Source organism: Bactrocera dorsalis, chromosome 1 (genome assembly GCF_023373825.1).
Source record: "Bactrocera dorsalis isolate Fly_Bdor chromosome 1, ASM2337382v1, whole genome shotgun sequence".
NCBI lineage: Eukaryota > Metazoa > Arthropoda > Insecta > Diptera > Tephritidae > Bactrocera > Bactrocera dorsalis.
The window spans coordinates 67,147,316-67,165,812 of NC_064303.1; the positions used below are offsets into that span (position 1 = coordinate 67,147,316).

An 18,497-nucleotide genomic window follows, 5' to 3' on the forward strand; every position below is an offset into this window, starting at 1 on the left:
AAATTTGTTAGTTTTTCGCAACTTGAAAGAGCAAGGAATCCCCGTGTTAACTAATACGTTCATAAGTAAATATATTCCTCACCCCTAATTAAATACAAAGCTTTAGAGAAAAAACTTTTATTGAAAATATATAAATATAAAAAAATTATAAATTATAAAATATAAAAATCGCAAAAAATCGTCAATTAGTAATGACATGAGTCGTGTTAACTCCTCCCTTATTACAGACTTCCCTGGCTATTTCTTCCATTACGTCAATCATTTCCAGTTCAGATTCTGCACTTGTATTTCGAAGATTATCCATACATCGGTTTGATGCCTGAAAAGTGAGTTTATTCCAGTTTTAAAAATGATACATGTATATTTTTTTTTAATTTTTGGTTTCAGTAATATTCACAATACATGGAAATTGATGTATTACGAAAAAACTTAATTATTCTTTGACGCAACGAAGTAAACATTGTTACAAAAATTCGATTTCATAACGCATTTTAATAATACTGATATAATGGGTTGTCAAAAAAGTCTTGCGGTATTTTTATTTAATTTTTTTTATTGAAATGAATTTTTGATGGCTCATGCCCAACTCTTGACCGATTCTACGGCTGCTACTATGCCGGTCTCTTTCGACCAATTTAGCGATTTTATCGCAATTTTCGACGACAGGCCTTCCGGAGCGTGGCGCATCTTCGACCACCTCTACACCAGAACGAAAACGTTGAAACCATCATTGTGCGGTGGAAATGGAAACTGTATCGGGTCCATAAACTGCACAAATTTTATTGGCGGCTTGAGATGCATTTTTGCCTTTATCGTAGTAGTACTGTAAAATATGCCGTATTTTCTCTTTATTTTGCTCCATGTTTACGATGCTATAACTCACGAACGACTTAAAAAAACGACAATCAATCAAACACGTGTTAGCGCGAGAAATGAGCTTTCCAAAAAAGTATAGCATGACCCGTTGCGACGAATAAAACTAGAACTACGCGCTTCAGCGCCAACTAGCGAAAATACCGCAAGACTTTTTTGACAACCTAATATACGAGGTGTGTTCAAAAAGTATCGCGAATTTTGTATTTTTTCAAAAATTATTTATTTATTCATGAATATCTATTTTGTCCCCTTCAAAGTAATCCCCATGAGATATTATACACTTGTGCCAACGGTTTTTCCAATCTTCGAAGCACTTTTTTATCTTCTTCAGCTCCTCCTTCGATGCCGTCTTTATCTCGTCAAGAGAAGCGTAACGTCGTCCTTTCATGGGTCTCTTCAGTTTAGGGAACAAGAAAAAATCTCAGGGGGCCAGATCTGGGGAATATGGTGGCTGCGGCATCATTAGTGTGTTGTTTTTGACCAAAAAGTCGCGCACAAGCAACGAGGTGTGAGCAGGGTGCAATTTTTTTGATAGGTAAAAACCGAAGACGATCCAAAACACGTGCAAGCAAAGCAGCTGTCAACAATTAAATGAACATTCAAAATGGCCGAGCTTGTCGGCATAAGTGAGAGACATGAGTACCAACTTAACGCCACAAAAAATTCGAAATTCGAATATACGTAACCCGCTATTACTTTTTGAACACACCTCGTATAGCCAACAAATTGTTTAGTGACCCAACAATAACTATAATAAAGCTGAGATATATCATATAGTACATTAGGGCATAATTCATTAAGTCCCGTTAACTCAGTTGAAAATTTATTGAATTAAAATTACTAAAAAATACATTGTAAATTACCTGAATGCATAAAACTTTGGTCATATTCAACTCGTGCTGTGCAGTAGGTAAGTTTAATTTAATGGCACGCGACGCACGAGATAATGTAACTACCATTGAATATATATCGATTGCAGCATTTGATAAACGTTTCAATATATATTGTTCATTGATGATGTTTTTGCCATACCTAACCAGAAGGCGTTCCACACTTTTCCCAAATAATTCAATACAGTTAGCCGCTTTTTTACCGTAATTCTGAAGTTCTGGTGCTATGTGTGGATTAAAATCTATTGTTCCCAATCCAATGGACGTGGAAACTCTCCTTGATATCTCTGTTGAGACTATTCCAAAGTTATTGGCAGGGTTTTTAAAGGCTCTCTGTAAAAATTTTAGGTTTGAGGCAGCATACTGAATGCCTGTTAGTGCGACAAAAAGTCGCAAAATGTCATTAGTGCCTTCGAAAATGCGGAATATTCTGAGATCTCTGAGGACACGTTCTAGTTCAGCTTCTTTCATATATCCCATTCCTCCAAGTATTTGAATAGCTTCATCGCAAACATACCACGCCGATTCAGACGCAAAAATTTTGGATATCGCAGCTTCTAAGTGATATTCTTTACTTCCTTTGTCCATATTTTGCGATATGGTATAAGCCATTGACTCAGTTGCATACTGAAGTATATTCATTTGAGATATTTTTTCTTGTATACAACCATATTCTTTGATTTTCTTTCCAAATTGTACCCTATTATTTGCATGTTCTACAGCTTTTTGTATACAAAATTTCATTGTGCCGGCTAAAGTTGCTCCCATTCCAAATCGACCATTATTTAATATAGTCATGGCAACTTTAAACCCATTGCCTTCCCCTCCTAAAACATTATCGATTGGGACTTTAACATTATCGAAATACACCTCGGTTGTATTCGATGCTTTAATGCCCATTTTCTTTTCTGGAGGGCCATTTGTTACACCTCCAAAAGATCTCTCTACGATGAAGGCTGTTACCTGTTAAAAAAAATTTTATAGTTACTGTCAATTTTCATAACATTGGGGCTAATAATAAAATAATTCTAATTTTATATTACATATTGTTGCGTCAAGCGACATATGTGTATAGATATATATATATCTATTCCTAAAACGTGAAATAATTAAATGAATTTGTAAAAATAGTGAAAATTGAATTGTTAAAAAATAAATTAAGAAATACTAATCTAATAATACTAATATATTACGAAAGATAATTATACTTACCCCTTTGTAATACATTCTTACATTACCACTAGTTTAAGCCGTTAGTTTAAGAATTACGCTAAGCGATTCCATAAAACGGAATAAAAAACTCTCCTTGAATTGAACGTGTTTTAATTTGTCGGCTGCTTAATTTTATATCTTTCAAGACCGAAAATTTGGTGATTTTTATTTTCTAATCCCAACTTAAAGTAACTTTTTGTGTCTCAAAAAAGCTTGAGATTTTTCATAGCGCCCGAGCAGGGACTTGTGCGTGGATTTAAGAAACAAAGTGAAAACAAACAAAAATTAAACATATAAAAGAAACATAAAACAAAACCTAAAAAAGAACATAAGAAATTAATATACAAGAATATACGTAAATACATACATACAATTAGTGTTAATGGCTGGAAAATTTCGTACAATACTGAAATTGCGCATCCAGTATTCCACAAATGTAAAAGAGTTGACATCTATATTTCGATCTTCTAGCTGTTGGCCAAATTAAAAATGGTCCTAACCAACGAACACTACAATAAACCCTTTTAGGGTGGGTTGTATCTGTCAAATACGCCAGCATTGTCCCAGATTACATACCATATTATGTTTAGCTTAAGGGGCACACCTAGTGAAATTTTCAAAAAATCAATTTTTTTCATATTTCGATAGGTTATACCTTTAAAAATAACATACTAAATTTTCAAATCGATATCTGAAACAGTTTTTTAGTTACAGCCATTTAAAAGAGTAGCCGCTCGGCAGATAGATAATTGCATTGGAACTTTAAACGCGTTTTTCTCAAAACATCATTAGCAGTGATTACTCAAAAACAAATTATCCGATCACTATCGAATTTTTTTACATGTTCTATATATAGTTCTCCGTACAATGACCTATCGATTTTTGATCTGATCAAAAAATCGAATTTTGGCAGGCCAAAAACGACCAAAATTTTGGGTAAAAATCTACTATTTTTTTTAAAACGCCACCATATTGTCAATTTTTGATTTTTTTATTAGCTCGTAGAATCATCGTACAGACAATATGTTTTAGTTTAACGAGATTTTTTTTTTTAGGTTTCATCAACAGAGAAGGCTGCAATCATGGCAGCAGCGGAGGACCTTTTTCTTTTGGCGCCACCGGAGATCGCTTGTCATTTCAAAAATACTTAATATTTGCTTTTAAATTTTTTTTTGTGTACTCTTAAAACATGTACAAATATATCCTTAAAAATTTTAAAACGATTGATTCAAGTCAGAATGCCCTTTAAAGCTGACCGTAAGTTACTCGGTTACTCAGATGAAACCGCAGTTCGGCGCTTACAGGCCATGGAGAGAAGGACATTAAAAGATCCAGAACTTCGTAAAATGCATCTGGACTTTATGAATGAATATAGAGCTCTGGTTCACATGAGCCCAACGAACAATAAGATCCCGAGTGAGCCACACTACTTTATTCCGCATCAATGCGTTTTAAGTGCCGAGAGCACAACAACCAAATTACATGTTGTCTTTGATGCTTCGATGCGATCTTCAACTCAAATAGCATTGAATAAACTTTTGATGGTAGGTCCAAACATCCAAGAAGAGTTATACTCAACTCAAGAAGAGTTATACTCAACTCTTCTTCGTTTTCGCTTACAGAAGATGCAATAACAGAATAAGACAGAAATTGTCAGCTTATTGTGTGAAGAGAGCATCCTTCTGAGCAAATTCAAATTTTTCGTCTTAACACACGTAACATACGCACTGCGCCTGCTTCATTTCTCGCAACACGGTGTTTGCAAATGCTCAGCGATGCCAATACAATTAAATATCCACTCGGTTCATTGGCCATAAAAAGAGACTTTTATGTGATTTGTTAACAGGGCCAAAAAATTTTGAGTCTCTAGATCTTTTGAGAAGTGAAGTCATTCAAATATTAAACTCGGCCGGACTCACCCCAAACAAAATGGTTTTCAAACCACTCTAAATTTTCCGACAGTGAATACACTGCAAAGTCATTAAGTTTCAATGATAAAAATTCCAATATAACGTTAGGAATCCATTGGTTGCCGAAAGACGGTTAGTTTCGATTTGTTTTAGATGACAATTTTAATGATCAGCGAGCTACTAAACGAATCATTCTATCAGTTTCTGCACGCCTTTTTGATTCTCTTGGATTACTAGGCCCACTAGTTATCAAAGCAAACATCTTATTGCAAGAGCTTTAAATTCAAAAACTAGATTGGGATGAGTTGATTCCATTGCGCCTTGACGCTAGCTGGCTGAACTTTAAGCCCAACCTACTGCAGCTCTCATCGATAAGCATTCTCAATTACGTAAACGTTGAGCTGAGTGCCATCAGCCAAATACATGGCTTCGAATTGAATAATTCGATATGGTTTGGCGGTCCACAATTCCTCCTAGAAAACCTTGCAATATGGCCAATTAATAACCTTCCAGCTCTCACCAGAAGACGAAGCATTAGAGAAGAAGAAAAATACAGTTACACTAATTTCGACCAGTGAGAAAAATTCAATATTGGACCTTATTGAAAAATTCTCTTCTCATAAAAAATTGCTTCGTGTGGTCGCATATATATTACGATGGATAAGACGACCACCAAAATCCTCCATGGGACAAGATATGATTTCAGAAGAGTTAAACTTGAGTTTTCTAAAAATTGTACAGGTGGTCCAACTTTCAGAATTTTCGGATGTTATTCAAAAATTGCATAAAGGTACCACCATACCCGCAAATTTGGATATGTCGATTTCGTTCAAATTAACCCGAGTAGGAGGCCGCCTATTAAATGCACCTCTCCTATACGAAGCCAAATTTCTGCTTTTATTAAATAAAAGTTCGCACTTCGTTATAACATATTTACAGTTTCTGCACCTTCGAAATCACCACACTGGAGTTAAGGCGTTGGTTGCGCTTCTTCGAGAACGCATATGGCTAATTAATGCCCGAGAAGCTTGCAGTAGAACCGTAAGAAACTGTATACATTGTTTCCATTACAAGCCGAAGTTGCAAAACCAAATAATGGAAAATTTTCCAGTCGAAAGACTTCAAGCATTACGGCCTTTTCTTATATGTGGCATAGATTTTTGTGATCCGATTTACACAACATTAAAAATACGAGATTGACTACCCGTAAAACATATGTTGCAGTTTTCTATTGCTTCACTTCTAAAGCGGTACATTTAGAATTAGAAATGAAGGGATTCGCCACAGAAGAAGGATTCAGCTTCACCTTTATACCACCGAAGGAGCCGCACTTCGGCACATCGTTCGCGTAATCGGCAACGCGCTACTCACAGCAGAGGAGCTAGCAACACTGTTGGCCGAAGTAGAAGCCATCCTCAATTCTCGGCCGCTAATACCTCTGGGCCAAGATCCCAACAGCGGCAAGGCGTTAACACCAGCGCATCTGCTAATAGGATGCTCCTAATAATTAAATGAATTTGTAAAAATTGTGAAAATGTAATTGTTAACAATTAAATTAAAAAACTTTGTTATATAAGTTATCGCGAGAAAACGACACACCCTAAAGTTATCGCGAGGAAACGACACACCCTAATGCCCGTTGTAATAAGAGCCTACCACTCTGCACATGTCGCTAAGTTAGCACATTTTGCGTGAGAACATTGGCCAGACATCAAAGTAAACTAACACCATGCACGAGGCGCAAGGTCAGCAAAACGTCAGCAGAGGAGCCACAACGCGATGCGGGTTGGTGGCTTGAGCTAAGTTAGGGATACTTATAAGTTTCACTTTATACTTGACAACTAATCCGAGATGACGGCAAATAAAGTAATTTTGAATTAAACATTTGAATAATTGGCGCCCAACGTGGGGCCCGCGAGTGAAAAGTTTAATACAAAAATATAAAGTTCTTAACTCGACTCGTGTAACTACGACAGCTGGCTCACTTAAAATCAACTACTTGGACTCAACGGGACTTAAAGAAGATACAACCTTTGGCCCTATCAACTAACCGGAAGAACCTGAACCTAATCTTAATCTATTCAAATCCAATGGAAGGCTAAGTGAGATGCTCGTTTCCTGGAATAAATATAGCAATAATTGTGAATAAAATAAAAGAAAGTGACAGAACAAAAATTAATGAGTGAAGGTCTGGAAGACCTTTTTAGAAATTTAAAGTTAGGAAGTCAGAAAGCAAATATGAACACAGAACAAATAAGCGAGTTAATTAAGGCGGAAGTTAGAAGTGCTTTGGCAGCACAAAGGTTGGAGTTCGATAGGAAGTTAGGAGCAATCCAAAACCAGGTGACGGGCAGCAGGCCAAAGGTAGAAAAATATCTAAAGGTATCTGAAAATCCACTAGTGACATGTGACATAACGCTTGATGCGATCAAATCACTTCCCGAATTTCATGGTCACATAGGCACATATGTGTCATGGCGCGAGGCGGCGCATAACGCTTATGAACTGTTCAAAAGGTACGATGGCAGTGAACGACACTACCAAGCAGTTACCATTTTGAGGAACAAAATAAGAGGGGCTGCCGATGCGGTCCTCTCATCATTTAGTACTGTGCTGAATTTTAATGCTATTATAGCATGTTTAGATTTTACGTACGCGGACAAACGTCCCGTATATCTTATAGAGCAGGAATTATCTACCTTAAGACAGGGTTCTAGGTCCTGTCTGGAATTCTACGATGAGGTAGAAAAGAAGCTAACGTTACTAGCTAATAAGACTATAATGTCTTACGAGAGTAGCGTGGCAGAAATTATAAACGAGTAATATAGGGCAGATGCCCTAAGAGTTTTCATTTCCGGCTTAAGGAAGCCCTTATGTGATATTATTTTCGCTTCACGGCCGTCTGACCTTCCGTCTGCTTCTGCCTTAGCACAGGAGGTAGACTCAAACCATGAGCGGTATGCGTTCGCGGCCAATTTTGCTGCCAGGAACGTCGAGGGCAACCGCATTAAAAAAAATAATAATATAATTTCAAGCCAGAACAACTATAGCAAAAACACTTACGATCCACCCTCAGCTTATAAGAGCCCACACTACTATAGTAATAGGCAGTACAAACCCGGACATGCACCTCATTTTACGGAAAATCAAAGGGTAAATAACGGACGTGACAGCGACAGACTAGTTAGAGCGGAACCAATGGACGTTGATCCATCCTTATCAAAATTTAAACACCAATCGTTTGACAGAGACCGAGATGCCTATCAAGGAAACAGTAATAGAACGCAACAGGGCTATCAACAAAAACGTCCAGCAAATTCTGGACGTTACACAGGACCAAAGATCCAACATGTTAATCATCTGGAGGAGGAAGTTGAGCTACAGAGTGAATCATTGTACAGTGCAGAAGCCGAACAAGCGGCGGATGACGTAAGTTTAGATCAACTTAATTTTTTAGGGGAAGGTCCCTCCTACCCTGGATTTCAAAGTCCCTAGGAGGGAAGGAAGTGAAACTCCTTATCGATACCGGTGCGTCGAGGAGTTATATGAAACCAACACCGGCTTTAAGGACACACCATTTCAGGGACACATTCTCTGTAAAATCTATTCACGGGGTTACTTCTATCATGGAAAAATGCTATATAAAAATATTTGGCGTAGTGGCAGAATTTTTCATCTTACCGGACTTAACATCATTTGATGGCGTGATTGGGCTCGACATACTAAACAGGATCCATGCGAACATTGACCTTAAATCGAACACAATAAATCATGATTTTGGTGAGGAGGAAATCTTCTTCATTTCCAGTCATGACGTAAGCCATCTTAGGCTTCAAACAAATCTAGTACCAGCAGACGTTAGGGAAGATTTTTCTAGGATGATCAAAAGGATGAATGGGGTTTTTGCTGACCCCAATGAGGCACTACCATACAATACAAAAGTGATAGCAACAATTCGCACGGAGGACGAAACACCAGTTTACTCAAGATTATACCGGTACCCTCTGAGTGTAGCGGATTTCGTGGACAAAGAAATCAAGGACTTGTTAGCAAATGGAGTTATCCGGCCATCAAGATCACCGTTTAACAACCCTATATGGGTGGTAAAGAAAGCAGAGATTAGTTATTGATTTTCGGAAGCTCAATGAAAGAACTATCGGTGATAAATACCCAATTCCTGACATAACAGGAATTCTTTCCAATTTGGGTGGTAGTAAATACTTCACCACTTTGGACTTAAAATCTGGTTTCCATCAGATTAAACTATTGGAGCGTGATAGGGAAAAAACAGCTTTCTCTGTCAAGAATGGCAAGTATGAATTTTGCCGGTTACCTTTTAGATTAAAAAACGCGCCGAGCATCTTTCAACGCGCCATAGACGACGTATTAAGAGAGCATATTGGGAAAAGCTGTTTTGTTTATGTAGACGATGTTATTATTTTTTCGGAAAACAAACAGCAGCATCTGAAAGATATAGAATCAATTTTAAATGAATTATTGAGGGCCAACATGAGAGTGCCGGTTGAAAAATCCAAATTCTTGGTTTCACAAGGAGGAATAAAAACGTGTCCAGACAAAGTCGACACAATACGAAGTTTCCCTGAGCCCACCACTCTAAGGGGACTCTAGATCATTCCTAGGTTTAGCGGGTTATTATAGATGTTTTATAAGGGATTTCGCTAGAATATCAAAACCATTGTCGAGCATCATGAGGGGCGAAAACGGTCGAGTTACTGCGTCCCAATCAAAAAAAAAAATCAGAATTGATTTGACGGATGAACAGAAAAAGACCTTCGAAACAATTAAAGAAATTTTAGCGTCAGAGGATGTAACCCTGACGTATCCAGGTTTAACAAACCATTTGACCTAACTACTGACGCGTCGGCTCATGCTATAGGCGCCGTTACGCTACCAATGAAAGGGAATTGTTAGCTATTGTATGGGCATTGAAAGCTCTTAAAAACTACCTATATGGCGTAACAAAACTTAAGTTTATACTGACCATCAGCCGCTGACCTTTGCGGTTTCGGATAGGAATCCTAATTCGACAATTAAAAGATGGAAAGCCTTCATAGACGAATGCAACGCAAAGCTAATCTACAAACCAGGTGGCAGACGCTCTATCATTTCTTACCGAGAAAAAAAGGATTTATTAAAACTTTTACAGGAGGCCGTAAACACAACAGAAGTAAACGCAATACACTGCGATCTGCATGCACTTGCACAGTTTCAACACGAACTGGTCGAAATGTTTCCAACAGTTAAATTCAGACATACGGAGAAATTCGTTAACGACATTACGAATCCGAATGAGCAGCAGGAAATTATCGCTGCTGAACATAACAGAGCGCATCGAGCAGCGCAGGAGAACACAAAACAAATTCTAGAGGATTATTTCTTTCCAAAAATGGAGAAAAAAGTTAAACAATTTGTGGGAAATTGTCGAACTTGCTCGCGGACGAAGTATGATCGGCACCCAAAGAAACAGCTTATTGCTCAAACGCCCATACCAACATATTGTAGAGAAATTCTTCACATCGACATATTTTCTACCGGGTCCAAGTTCTTCTTGACGTGCATCGACAAGTTTTCAAAATTTGCGATAGTACAGTCGTTGAAATCAAGAACGATAGTAGATGTCAAACCACAGCTCCTTCAGTTACTCAACATGTTTTTCGGTACTCGAATAATTTATTGCGACAATGAGAAGTCGCTGAATTCACACAGCATCAAAACTACATTAAAGAATCACTTCAATATCGACATTGCGAATGCTCCACCACTATATAGTACATCAAATGGTCAGGTGGAGCGATTCCATAACACACTAATGGAAATAGCACGATGCCTTAAACTTGACAAAAATCTTGATGATGTTGAGGAAATTGTCCTTTTAGCTACGATTGAGTATAACAGGTCCATTCACTCAGTAACGGGGATGAAGCCCCTTACCGTATTTCGTTCAATTAAAGATGACAACCAAATACCATGCCGCTTAAGAAACGCACAGGAAAGAGAACTAACAACTCATAATAAGAACAGGCAGGATAGGGAGTTCCCTGTTGGAGAAAAAGTACTTGTTAAAAATAATAGGAGACTAGGCAATAAGCTTACGCCTCTTTATACTGAGGAAGAGGTGGAAAAGGACTTGGGTACAACAGTTTTAATAAAAGGGAGGAGGGTCCATAAGGACAACCTTGGTTAAACTTAATCTAGAGCCTAGGTGTTTTTTAATGATAAACAATTAATAACTTTGGCCATATCAATATCGGCAACGACAGGAAGGTTAATCGACTATACCAATGAAAGGTACATTCCGGTGGTCGGTGAGGACCTTGTAATTTGGGAGAATTCAGGACACATCAAGCATGTTAGCAACTTGACACTTTACGAATTACTGAGAGACGAGACAATTAATGCCACAGACCACTTTCCTCAGTCACATATGAGGAAGTTACTAGACGCGGACATAAACCAGATAAGTCGACTGAGACAAATGATAAACGCTCACCACAGACAGGCGAGAAGCCTGAATCCCATAGGGACAGTCCTGAAATACATTACCGGAACTCCTGACCATGACGACTTCAATAGATTAATGAACACAGAAGAACAGCTAATTAACTCACAGGACAGACAGTTTACCATAAACGCTCAAGTACAGAAAGAAATCAATAACCTTATCATTACAGTAAATAAAATCCTGAAATTAACAAAAGAAAGAGAAATAAACACTGGTCACCTTTATGACATACTTCTGGCTAGAAACAGAGCAATTATTACGGAATTAAATTACATTATAACAGCTGTCACTTTCGCCAAAATTGGGGTCTTAAGTCCCATTCTCTTAGACAGTAACGAAATAAATTTCATAACAGGAGACGAGCACTTCACTGACCTTACCGTGGCCGATGTTATGGCAGTAGCTAGAATAAAGATATTACAGTATAATAACATAACTTACTTTTTAATAAGATATCCGATTCCTATGTTTAGATGTAAGAAAATTACTATTTTAGCAGTAGCTCATGGCCACCAAATCCTGCACCTTGAAGAATCCATCTTAGCCAAGTGTTATAAACATACCGTAGCCGTAAAGAACTGCAGCGACACAACACCAACGTTTTACTTACCATCTCCGACTACATCATGCGCTCTGCAGCTACTGACTCGCAACACCGCTAATTGCAGTACAACATTTAACAACCTCACACCAATTTCACCGATAAGTGACGGCCTTGTTGTCATCAATGACCAATTGGCTGTCATCGAGGAAAATAATGAGGTCGCTATTACGGTCAACGGAACATACCTCGTGGTCTTCAAAAACAACGTAAAGATTAATGGTACGACTTTTTATAACGAAAATTCTACGTTGCCTCTAAAACCTGAAACTCCAACTACAATCAACTTGACGCAGCACACAGAAATATTAAGCGCTTCTTATCTTCACCATGTGAATCTAGAGAATGTTCAAAGGATCAATCACCTGCAGCGATCAATCCATTATGGCCACGTTACAGGTTTCTCAGCCTTTGGTGTCTTATTAATCATGGCATTCACTGTTTACGTCCTTCTCAGGATAAGGAGGACCAAGAGAGAGATTATCATAGCCGGCCCGTTGAAACTGCAATTAAAACCGCTTCTTTGAGGACCGAGGACGTTCCCCATTTAGAAGGGGAGGAGTTATCGCGAGAAAACGACACACCCTAAAGTTATCGCGAGGAAACGACACACCCTAATTCCCGTTGTAATAAGAGCCTACCACTCTGCACATGTCGCTAAGTTAGCACATTTTGCGTGAGAACATTGGCCAGACATCAAAGTAAATTAACACCATGCACGAGGCGCAAGGTCAGCAAAACGTCAGCAGAGGAGCCACAACTCGATGCGGGTTGGTGGCTTGAGCTAAGTTAGGGATAATTATAAGTTTCACTTTATACTTGACAACTAAGCCGAGATGACGGCAAATAAAGTAATTTTGAATTAAACATTACATTTGAATAATTTATATAAAATACTTACTCTAATAATGCATTTGTAATACTAATCTATTACTTACCTTAATACTTACCTTAAACTAGATTACGTTGTAATGCTTAACGAATGATAATTATACTTACCAGTTTGTAATAAATACTTACAGTACTACTAGTTCAAGACGTTAGTTTAAGATTTAGACTAAGCGACAGCATAAAACGGAATAAACAATTCTCTTTCTCGGCTATTTAATTTTACATCTTTCGAGACAGGCATTTTGGTGGTTTTTAATTTCTAATCACGCATACCAACTTAAAGTAACTTTTTGTGTCTCAAAAAACCTTGATATTTTTCAAATATGTATTATGTTTTATCAAAACATGGTATTGATATTCCAATGATCGAAATTGGTCGGAAACACTAAAGATATGAATAGTTGGAATAGAAATATGTATGTTGCATGTATCTCAAATTATTTTTTGATACCGTACCACTACACTCGTGTGTAGTTGAAATAAACCCTCATCTAACGTAAATAATATGCAAAATTCGTGAATTTTGTAATGTTTAAATATTAGAGATGGTTTTTAATTTCAATATGATATTCACATGTTTGTAAGACTAGTTGTAGTTAACTTTGTCATAAATTAATTAGTGATTTTGTCAATACACAAAACTAAAGGTAAAAGCACAAAAACTTTTAAGCAGAATGAATACTACGTTTGGTATAACACATCAGATATTATTCACGAGTCAATAAGTAAGGATGTGATTCTCTTGAATACGATTATACTCTTTAATTTAAATTTTTACTATCGCAACCTGTCGCACAAAGTATGTATAATAGTTTTATTCATATATTTTGTTAATATCACATAAAACAATATTTATTAGTTAGCTACAGAATTACATACACACAAATGTATATCAAAATGATCAGGATGATAAAAAATAGGAAATTTAATACTGGAAACTTCCTACTTCATGAGTTATTTAAAACTCACCACACAACTATTATTTTATGAGTAATAAACAAAACTTATGAAATAACTTTTATTTTTTGAAGGTGTATTGAAAATCTATTTGATATTTGTACATACCCTATCTTTTTTTTCGCCAGTTGCCAGGTCGACTTGTTCTGTTTGTGCAAACACTGTCATTACGTCAGCAACGCCACCATTAGATATCCAGATTTTAGAACCGTTCAAAATGAAATAATTTCCATCATCACTTTTTACAGCCCGAGTTCGTATGGAACCAGCATCAGATCCAGAGCTTGGTTCGGTAAGAGCGAATGCTGCATACACTTTCTCTGTCGTTAACTTTGATAAGTATTTTTCTTTTTGTTGTTGTGTACCAAATAACAAGATCCCCTTGAAACCAATACTTTGGTGTGCACCTAGAGTAATTCCAACACTAAGATCGTTAGCACCCAAAATTTCACACAAACGACCATATTGCGTATTGCCAAGTCCCAAGCCGCCATATTTCTCTGGAACCTGAATGCCAAAAGCTCCAAGCTCCCACAATTTGTTCAGTACTGTACCATCAATTGATGAGTTTTCATCATTTCGTGATGCACTGTTTATCTCCTAAAAGTAAATTGAATAAAATAATACATATATTCATTAGTTTTAATATATGAGTTAATTGGGGTACTCACAACCTGTCGTAAAGCATCGTAAAATTATAAATTTTTACACTTGTTTAAAAAAATTGTTGTTGGATTTCATACAAAAATGAATGACATTTGCAATTCTCAATGTTATGTTTTCGAATCGTTATAACTTACAACTTTATGAGACTTGTGAAAACCCTAATGATACTATGATATTAAGAGCAAAATTCATGTTTTGTGGCTTAAGATGCGTTCGATGTGGCAAGGACGACAGCAATATTGCAAATTTTTCAAAACATCGCGTTGTGACTACCGTCAATTTAGGCGCAAATTATGCAAAAAATAGGCAACACTAAATTTCTGTTTGCACATTAGCAGAGTAGCATTAATATAACTCGTAACACAAACGCACCCAATTTTAGTGAATTTACCGAATACATAAAAGATGAACATCGGAAAAAAATAATCCTGATCATTTCATTTTAATAACGATATATCCATCTCGATTAAGTTTATTGATTTTTAATAAAACTATTATATTATGTATGAATATAAAAACCGACGATAATTAAGGGATTAGGGGTAATCAGAGGCACGAAAAAATGAGAATTTTCAGTATTTTTTTTTTTTTGCTATTAAATCGTGTTATTTTACAAAAGTAGTAATATGGCATTATTATAGAATGTGTTGACTTGAAGTTACGAAAATTTCCAAAAAAAAGTTATTTCCAAAGTTATAGTTGTTTGTGTTGACCCAGTTCCAAAAAAAGGTAAGACCATAAGTCCTTGGAGACTCATCTAAAATCAATCGGACAAACAAAAATAGTTTTATAAATAGATAATCCTGGGCCTTTTTTTTCAAAAATTAACAAAATGGCGGCCCTAGGAAAATTTTTTCTAAATTTTTGGGAAAAAATCAACAGTTAAATAGTCTTAAAAAATCGAAATTTTTGAAAAAATAAAGATCCTTGGATCAGGCCCGAGTTTTTTTATGTATTCTAAAAGTTATATAAGTTTCATTAAAATCTACCGAGCGGTTTTCGAGTTACAGTTGTCACCAGTTCAAAAAACATAGTTGTGAGAAAAACGCGTTTAAAGTTTCACACTAGCGCACAGTGATTCGCCTGGATCATAGTAGGTGAACAAAAGTCAATGTAAACAATCAAATAATTGACAGTACTCTGATTATAACAACCCTTGATATATCACAATTTTAAGTAAGAATTGCGCAAAATATTCTAATACGGTTAAGTACAACAAGTTTAATCGAAGTGATACAGTGTTATCATTTTTATGTTTTCAATTTAAATGAAAAATACAATTTAAATAGTGATTTAACAAGGTTGGAGAGGAAAACACGACTGTTGCTGAAATGGAATTTAATTTAGAAGGTATGTATGTATATTTTATGCAATTTAATACTTGGTTTGTGTTCAAGATTTAAGTTCAGTAAAATGCAGTCCTGCGCATAATTAGTAAGGACGCAAACCGATACCAGTCAGCTGATTGCTGAATGCTGAATGATCAATATGATTGTGTCCTCCTTTTATTCCTTGTATTCGTAGACTAGCAGTTTCACTCTAGCTTAGCGAATGTAAATGTAAATCTAATATGTAAACTATAGACATTCATATATATGTATGCACATATGTATCATATGGCGTGATGCTACAATCCGTTAACCAAATGTATATTTAAGGAGGTATTCAATAAAGAAGCGGCCTATTTGACGATAGACGGATATACTATACAGACGTGCTTTTTTTTAATACAATTCTTGTACATCTTTTTGGCGCCTCCTGTGAGGAACTTTTCAATCCCGTTTTAATGTCAAGTTTTTTATGATGGCTAGTTTGAATCTACGTACTTCAGCGCATGCCGCAATTGTGCGCATTTGCAAAATGACAGAAGCAGCTAATTATGATCCGGACAGCATTGAGTGCGAGGTGATTCGTGGACAATTGGACAAGCATTTTGAAAGGTTTATGGAGTATCATACGGATCTGGTGTCTTCAGCACAAGCCAGCGAATTGACCACACATGACGACTTCTTGGCTGCTACGGAGTTTCTGTACACACAAATATGTATTCGACTACGTCGTATATGTGGCGCTAGTGAAGGTGGTGTTTGTGTGGCGAATCAATTGGACATGCGATTGGATCCAATTAAGATTCCTGTGTTCAATGGTGACCCAGCGGATTGGCTGCCTTTTAAAGATTTGTTCGAGGCACTAGTTCACAATCGTAAGGATCTGGATTCCAGTTATAAATTAAGCAAGTTACGCCAACATGTCAATGCTGATAGCGTACCATTGGTCGGTGGACTTTACACAGGCGGCTATGAGGACATGTGGCAGGAGATGAAACGGCGATTTGATAATCCACGCTTGTTAGTGGAATCGCACGTGCAGCGTATCCTGAATTTACCTAATCAACCCGCCGAATCCCAGAAGGGCTTGCTTCGACTAGTTGACACCGTCCAAAATGTGATGCGAGCTTTAAGCGTTATGGGTCTTCCGGTAAGGCATTGGGACGCCCTCTTGGTGCCACTTCTGCTACCTAAATTGCCCACTATCACCAGGTATGAGCCTTCGGACGAACAACATACCAATGTATCAGGACTTTTTGACATTTATTGAGAAGCGTGCCAACAATTTGCCTCAAGGAGCTACGAACGGTACATCAACTCATCAGAGACCCACCCGTCCCGTTAAGGCTAACGTTGCAACGGTAAACTCATCTCAGCCGTTACATTCAGTGAAAAGGGTTACGGTTGTTTGCCAACTTTGCGCTAACGGGCACCGAATACACAAGTGTCAACGGTTCGTTAATCTTTCCATACCGGAACGTTGGGATACAGTTAAGCGGCTTTCGTTATGTTTCAACTGCCTTGGAAGTGATCATGGATCTCGTGATTGTACATCGCGTGATTGCTTACGGTGCCATCATCGTCATCATACGATGCTCTGCAAAGGCAACGTTGCGAACAATACACCGACTATGGAGGAAGACACCGACAATCGCGTAACCGATCGGAATATATCCCTGGACACACCTTCAACACAGGTGCCACAGGTATACCCACGACAACAGTGACATTTGGGGAAGGTCCGGTCATTTCTCATTAATGGAGACCGGACCATTGTACTAGCGACTGCGAAGGTCATCCTGATCGATTACAATGGAGGACAATTCGCGTGTCGTGCCCTCTGCGACCTGGGCTCTCAGGTGAGTCTGATTACCGATGCTACTACAAAACGTATGTGTCTTCGTAGGCGTCCAGGGGAGATACGAATTGAAGGAATCGGTTCGAGCGCTGCAGTCTACAGTAAGGGTCATATCACAGTACAGATGCAGGCTGCCTGTGACCACAACATTAACTTCAAACTCGAGGCTTATGTCGTGCCGACAATAACCTCAGCAACGCCAGATACGCATATAGGCGCAGAAGCTTGGAGCCATTTAAAAGATTTACCGCTAGCTGACCCAACATTTGGCACCCCAAGTCCGGTGGATCTGCTACTTGGTGCTGACGTACTAACGGGTCTCTTTCAGGAGGGTTTCATCCAGGGTTCTCCAGAGCAACTTTGCGCTTTGAACAGGTGTCTTGGTTGGGTAGTATTTGGACCAGTCATAAGTTCTGCTCACTCCACGTTATACACATCTCTTACTACGAAATGTGTCAACGAACAACGACTAGACACGTTACTTAGAAGCTTCTGGGAACTTGAAGAGCCCATACTATCATCCGAAGTACAGGTGGATGATTGTGAGACGATCTTCAACGATACAGTTACCCGTACCTCAGACGGCCGGTACCAGGTGCAAATATTATTTCGACCAGATGCTCCTGCTCTTGGAGAATCTCATCATTCGGCACTCTGCCAGTTTCTACAACTCGAGCGGCGGTTGATGAATGACCCAGGTCTTCGTGTGCAGTATATTGCATTTATGCGAGAATACATCTCTCTCGATCATATGGAGGTTAGCAAGCAAGCTTTCACCAACAAAG

The 18,497-nt window shown here is 37.8% G+C and overlaps 1 protein-coding gene across 1 annotated transcript in view; it reads right to left on the minus strand.

The window, feature by feature from the left end:
• Positions 1 to 101: 101 nt before the first annotated feature.
• LOC105223246 (very long-chain specific acyl-CoA dehydrogenase, mitochondrial) overlaps positions 102 to 18,497 on the minus strand; it is a 111,666-nt gene continuing 93,270 nt past the window's right edge. Inside the window, exons 3-5 of the mRNA XM_049462544.1 lie at positions 13,969 to 14,460; positions 1,740 to 2,729; positions 102 to 319 (exon numbers count right to left, since the gene is read on the minus strand). Coding sequence (XP_049318501.1) covers positions 182 to 319; positions 1,740 to 2,729; positions 13,969 to 14,460 — 1,620 coding nt within the window. The 3' untranslated portion in view covers positions 102 to 181. The remainder of the gene's footprint in view (positions 320 to 1,739; positions 2,730 to 13,968; positions 14,461 to 18,497) is intronic.